Genomic DNA, 6991 nt, shown 5'->3' on the forward strand with positions numbered 1-6991 from the left:
TGGAGTCTACAGAGGCAGGCAGGTCTCATTGAGCTGCAGCCTCCTTGAGCTCCACCCAGTTCGAGCTTCCCAGCCGCTTTGTTTACCTACTCAAGCCTCAGCAATGGTGGACGCCCCTCCCCCAGCCTCACTGCCAGTTGGATCTCAGACTGCTGTGCTAGTGGTAAGCAAGGCTCTGTGGGCATGGTACCCTCTGAACCAGGCATGGGATATAACCTCCTGGTGTGCCATTTGCTAAGACTGTTGGAAAAGTGCAGTATTAGGGTGGGAGTGTCCCAATTTTCCAGGAACCATCTGTCATGGATTCCCTTGGCTACGAAAGGGAATTCCCTGAACCCTTGCAATTCCCGGGTGAGGCGATGCCCTGCCCTGCTTCAGCTCACACTCCGTGGACTGCACTCACTGTCCAACAAGCCCCAGTAAGATGAACCTGGTTCTTCAGTTGGAAATGCAGATATCACCCATCTTCTGAATCGCTCACGCTGGGAGTTATAGACTGGAGCTGTTCCTATTCGGCCATCTTGGAACCGGAAACAGCCCACACTGCACCAGTTTTAAACATGAAACTCACTTTACAGGAAATGAAGTATGGGAATGGGCTCATGGTAATGGATTTCACTAGTCTTGTGATGTTCCTCAACATCCTGAAGTGGCTGGCTCAATAGAACAGTGGAGTGATCTTTAAAACCTGAGTTGTAGTTCTAGCTTTGTGGCAGTGCCTTGAGGGGCTTGGCTGACAATCTCAGAGGTGGCAATGCTGGATCCCAGCATCAAGTATATGGAACTATTTCTCCCATAGCCACATCTATGTCTTCAAGAATGAAAGAGCCAAGATGCGGGCCTCCTCTCACTATTACTCTTGGGTATCTAGTAGCAAAATTTTTCTTTTTGTGCTCAAGAAGCAAACTTTGCTCTCAAGAAGCAAACTTTTGGCTCTGCTGGACTAGAGGTCTTAGTTACAAATTGAGAATTTTTTTCAACGGGAGAATAAAAAATGATTCCATTGAAATGAAAATTGTGTCTGACAGCTGACCACTTTGAACTCTTCATTCCTCTCAACCAAGAGACAAAGTAGGGATTCTGTTACTGGCTTGGGTGATGGAAACTGAAAAAAAAAGGAGATCAGGTTCCTACTACACCAGGGGCTAAGTAAAAGTAAGTCTGATATGTCTAGAGAGCTTCTTAGTCCTCCCGTGTTTTGTGATTAGAGTTAATGGGAAATCACAGCAACCCCATCCAGGCAGGACATCTAATGGTTCAGACTCTTCCATAATGAAGGTTTGAGCCATCCTGCCAGGCCAAGCTCCATGAACCAACTGACATGCTATCTTAGGGCAAAGGGAATGTGAAATGGGTAGTGAAAGAAGGCTTTAATACCAGCTTCAGCAATGTGAGCTGCTGCAGAAACCACGACTGTAATAGTGTTTACTTAATGGGTTAATAATATCTACCAGCATAGGTGGGAATACAAAACAACCAAAAAACAAGTTATTCTTTCAAATGAAATGCTTAGGGAAAAAGAACAACTTTTACTAACAGACATTTCTTAGCCTCTGAAAGGCCATTTGATTCAGTAACATATGCCAGGAGACTTCAGCAATATCCTGCTCCACTGTAGAAAACAGCAATCTGATCCTTTTCTCTCCTCATTCATTAATGAGATTATGCATTTGAGTTGTCATAATCCTCCATGGACAAGTACTCCCAAATCATATGCTCCAGTTTCTTCTCAAGGAGCTGAACGAAGTCTTGGCTCATACATCTGAAAAGACAGAGACATGCCATTAACTACAAGATAGCCAAAGAACCTATGCTGTAGGAAGCACTGTGAAGGATAGAAAGATGAAGTTACAGTCAGCATGGAAATAGAAATTCACCTGCATGGTAAGAGGTAGTCTAGCTGGCAATAACAAATGATGGCGAGGGTCTGGAGAAAAGGGAACCTTCATATACTGTTGGTGGGAATAAAAATTACTACAATAACTACGAAGAACAGTATGGAGGTTCCTTGAAAAACTAAAAACAGAGCTATCATATGGTCCAGCAATCCCACTGCTGGGTATATGCCCAAGAGAAAGGAAGTCAGGGTACCGAAGAGATATCTGCACTCCCATGTTTGTTGCAGCACCATTCACAGTAGCCAAGATTTGGAAGCAACTTAAGTGTCCACTAACAGATGAATGGATAAAAAAAATATGGTACATATACACAATAGAGTATTGTTCAGACATAAAAAAGAATGAGATTCAGACATTTGCAACAACATGGATGGAATCAAAGGTCATGATGTTAAGTGAAATAAGCCAGGCACAGAAAGACAAACTTTGTATTTTCTCACTTATTTCTGGGAGCAAAAATGTAAAACAACTGAACTAATGGAGATAGAGAGTAGAATGACGGTTACCAGAGGCTGGGAAGGTTAGTGGGGGTGGACGGTGTGGGAAGTGGGGATGATTAATAGGTAGAAAAATAGAATAAATAAGATGTAGTATTTCATAGCCCAACAGGGTGACTATTGTCGGTAATAATTTAATTGTACATTTAAAAATAGTGAAGAGTATAATTGGATTGTCTGTAACACAAAAGATAAAAGCTTGAGGTGATAGATACCCCATTTACCTTGATGTGATTATTACACATTGTTGTCTGTATCACAACATCTCATATACCCCAGAAATATATGCATCTGCTATGTACCTACACACATTTTTTAAAAAGAGGTAGTCTAGCAAATACAAAGAGTGTCAATCGAGGGACAATGCGCACCTCAGACTATGGTGGGAATGGGAGTCTCCATAGTCTTCGAAGAATGAGTTAGATTCAGATAACATTAGCCTAAGTAACTGTGGAGACAGCCGTAACTATGAGTGAGGACCAGGATTTGAGAAACTCAAGACAGGGGCTGTTCCCCCACGCTCACCCCCAGTACTCTATTGAGTCCAAGTGCTTAAAGATATTGGACAGTTCCTATTTCTACCCACCTTGCTGCTTCCTTGATGATGGATTCAAAAAATAGTTTCTTGACTTCTATAGGTCCTTGCACTCCTTCAAGCAATTTGAAGATCTTTTCGTATTCTGAAGATGTTTAAAAAAAAAAACCTTCAGTATTATCAAATATAAAGAAGAATAGAAGTGAATCTATACCTCAGCAATCATGCTTCATAGGCTAAAATGTTTTAAATGCTTAAATCAAGATACCTGCACATACAAAAACTAAATAATAAAAAAGACACCTGCACATACGTATGAATGAAACTCTTTTAACCATAACCAAGTAAGAAAAGAAAAGCAAAAGGTGTACTATGCTTTAGTCAAAGAAAAGAGGAACCACCATAAACTATGGGCAAACTCAACTCTGGTAAAGAATGAGCCTCAACAGGTAACATGAATATCTTCTGAATCATAGAAAGAGAAACTTCCTATAGTTTTATGAAACAGATATTCTTATACTACTTACTTCGTCCAATGCTTCGGATTTCCTTCACTAATTGACGTTTTATATCAGCATTAATTTCTTCTTGGCTTTTGGGAATAGGGACTATTTCTCTGCATTTTAGGTCATCTCCAGAGAAATTGCTGGTAATGATTCCTCCCACAGGTGCATTGCTACCAGGTTTCTGAATCAGCTTATCTTTGCTGAAACCAGCGAAGTCATCAATCTGAGAATCCAATTGGATGGGTGGAATACCATCTCCTGTCTTAAGCTCTAGTGAAACAGATTTTGACAAAAAGCCATCAGTTCGTGTTTGACCATTTTCTTTCCCCTCCACATAGATATCATGAATGACAGATCTGGAAACCAAACTGAGAAGCTGAGCTGTGAGAAATATGTGTTTCATCACCCCTCTGGGTACATCTATGTGCTCCTCAGTTTCTAGGGAATTATATCTTTCATAAATGGGAGGATATACCGGGAGAAATCGCAGACCTGATGAACTGAGGCCAGGACACATAATACAATAAAACTACCTCTTATTTTCTGGTCCTATGAATAGATATGGAAACCAAGTAAGACAGTACAACTCTAAAGCAACATTCACAGGTCCCTGGTACTCATGGGATAGTTTCAGTTTGTTATGCTTTACAAGTTGAAAGCAGCAAGTCTCACTTGATATCACGATTTCTCAAATTCACTTACAAACCACCAGGCTTTACTGAGCTGGAAGCCAGACAGCTTGGATACACCTCAAGCAGCCTCCTCTCTACATCAAATATATTCTGAGAAAATAGAGGTGGCCATTACTGCTGAAAGTTCTATACGCACTCCATCACCAAAAAATCCCTTTTAGTGTATGATTTTCCTCATCCTTCCTTTCTGTCTCAGAAAAGTGACTTTCTTTTCACTCCAGGTCTGACACCTCTCATTTATTCATCGTCTCTGGCAGGCAGCATGCCAGTAGCTGGGGATCAGCAGTAAACAGCCCAGAGAGCAACGTTCCCTGCCCTTGTGGAGCTCACATCCTCATGTGGGGCAGTCAGACAGTATGTGCACAATGAATGAGCAAATGAAACAAACAGCATTGGGCTAGTGGTAGGGAAGCAGTCCACAGGCCTGTGGGCAACAGCAGCAGAGGGAGCCCCAGGAGTTGCCACTGGTTGGGCAGAGCCTTCTGTGGATGTACCCTTGGGCAGGGCTTGAAGGAAGAAGCAGAGCTGCCTGCGCAGAGGCAGAGGGGGAGTTCCAGGTTGCTGTGAGGCCAAGGGTATGGGCTGGAGTGGGGATGGACCAGGCACTACGGGGTGAAGGACAGAAGCAGACAGAGTCAGGAGATGGATGAGGCCCGTGTGAGGAGAGGGTGATGGAGGCCAGGCCATGCAGAACCTCGCAGACCAAAGCTGGTTCACAGTCGGTTCTGAGTGCTAAGGAGAGTGGAGGATGGGTTTTCAGGAGTGACATGGCATGATGTGATTTACATGCCAACATGATGATCTGGCTGCCGGGTTGGAGTGTATGTGTTCGATGGGGACAATAATGGGAAATGTGGAGGTATCATGGGACCTCAGTGATTGATCATGGCAGACTGGAACAGAAAGAGAGAGAGAGATGCTGGGGTTCAGAAATTTTTTTAGAGTATTTAGAGAAGAGAAGAAAAAGAAAGACAGAAAAAAAAAGAATGACAGGGGTCGGATGCAGTGGCTCGTGCCTGTAATCCCAGCACTTTGGGAGGCTGAGGTGGGTAGATCACCTGAGGTAAGGAGTTCGAGACCAGCCTGGCTGATATGGCAAAAACTCCATCTCTACTAAAATTACAAAAATTAGCTGGGTGCGGTGGCTGGTACTTGTGATCCCAGCTACTCGGGAGGCTGCAGCAGGAGAATCACTTGAACCCAGGAGACTGAGGTTTCAGTGAGCCGAGATCATGTCACTGGACTCCAGCTTGGCCGAGAAGAATGAAACTCCATCTCAAGAAAAAAATGATAGGGATTCACCAATACGTACAAGAAATTAAAAAAAAATTGTGGGCCGGGCGCGGTGGCTCAAGCCTGTAATCCCAGCACTTTGGGAGGCCGAGACGGGCGGATCACGAGGTCAGGAAATCGAGACCATCCTGGCTAACACAGTGAAACCCGTCTCTACTGAAAAATACAAAAAAAGTAGCCGGGTGAGGTGGCGGGCGCCTGTAGTCCCAGCTACTCGGGAGGCTGAGGCAGGAGAATGGCGTAAACCTGGGAGGCGGAGCTTGCAGTGAGCTGAGATCCGGCCACTGCACCCCAGCCTGGGCGGCAGAGCAAGACTCCGTCTCAAAAAAAAAAAAAAAAAAAAAAAAAAAAAAAAAAAAATTGTGGAAAATGGAAATGCTAGAAGGTTTTCATGAAGAAGCGAGTGAACAACTGTCAAACGCTGCTGAGAAATTAATGGCAATGTCAGCTGAAACCATTGACCTTGACAAGGACAGTTTCTCTGGAGGGGATGAGGCAGGAGGCTGACTGCACTGGATACAGCATGAAGAGGAGGTGACGACAGGCTTACTTACTCTTTTCTTTGGACATGGCAGAGCCTGCAGTAAGGCTGTCTCCTGCTCCTTGTTTCCTTGCCAACAGGGCAATCCTCTGCCTTTTCTGATATGAAGGACTGTCACATTCCCTGGGACGTTTAAACATGGTTTCAGGATCTACAGCCACCTTCTCTGTTTTATCGGTCATTGTTTCCTGAAAAACATCAATGAACATATTCCATTCATGACAAAAATCTAACAATCACAAAATGGCAAACAGTTTGCATATGTGTATACAACCAAGACTTTGAATCATTAATTTCACTTTTAATCATGAGCCAAGATTTACCAAGTCTCACCAAACACTCTGTTCTCAGGAAAAGAAACCTAATTTTATTGAACACTAAGTAAAAAAAGAAGAAAAATGGTACAAACAAATCAATCAGAATGCCTGTGGAATAAGCAGCTGTCATCAACCAAAAATAGATGAAAATATTATTACCTATTTGAAGATGTATAAGCCAGTCTGTATTAACCCTTATTAGGAAAAATAGATGTATAAGCCAATCTGTATTAACCCTTATTATACATTATATTTTAAACTACATATATTATACATTATATTATACATCACATATATTTAATACATAAGTATATATACTTATATATTCAAATGGATGTATAAACAAATCTGTATTAACCCTTATTAGGAAAAATGAGGACAAAGAAAAGGATTGTAGAAGATTGATACAAAACTGATAACAACATCTGACAAGGACTTTAGAAGAAAGAAAAACTACAAGATCAGGCCAAAATACAAGCCAAGATCACCCCTGAACTTAGACACAAAAAATTCAAACTAAAAGTGAGCAAGTAAAATGCAATAGTACTTAAAAAGGACATACATCAGCCATGGTGGAGTATATTGCAGAAAGGCAACACTGATCTAACATTTGAAAATCAATAAATGTAATGCACCATATTAACAACAACAAGTAAACGGAAACACCACATGATTATTTTCATACATGGGTCAATGTTTAAAGTCCATTCGT

General features: G+C 42.1%; 1 protein-coding gene across 1 annotated transcript; it reads right to left on the minus strand.

The window, feature by feature from the left end:
• Window positions 1–1509: 1509 nt before the first annotated feature.
• Window positions 1510–6778, minus strand: LOC102129453 (cancer/testis antigen family 45 member A8-like). Its single transcript, XM_015444331.4, has 4 exons — window positions 5976–6778; window positions 3458–3706; window positions 2982–3075; window positions 1510–1762 (listed from the first exon to the last, which is right to left on the minus strand). The coding sequence occupies exons 1-4, from the start codon at window positions 6169–6171 to the stop codon at window positions 1663–1665; spliced, it is 639 nt and encodes a 212-aa protein (XP_015299817.1). The 5' UTR covers window positions 6172–6778; the 3' UTR covers window positions 1510–1662.
• Between the last annotated feature and the right edge of the window lie 213 nt (window positions 6779–6991).

This window comes from Macaca fascicularis, chromosome X, assembly GCF_037993035.2.
Source record: "Macaca fascicularis isolate 582-1 chromosome X, T2T-MFA8v1.1".
NCBI lineage: Eukaryota > Metazoa > Chordata > Mammalia > Primates > Cercopithecidae > Macaca > Macaca fascicularis.

Coding starts and splice junctions, on each gene's coding strand:
- LOC102129453 (XM_015444331.4), bottom strand. CDS start 6,171: ATGTTCATTGATGTTTTTCAGGAAACAATGACCGATAAAACAGAGAAG. Junction 3,707..5,975: donor TGCCATGTCCAAAGAAAAGA/GTAAGTAAGCCT, acceptor CTGTTTCACTAG/AGCTTAAGACAGGAGATGGT. Junction 1,763..2,981: donor ATCATCAAGGAAGCAGCAAG/GTGGGTAGAAAT, acceptor CTGTCTTTTCAG/ATGTATGAGCCAAGACTTCG.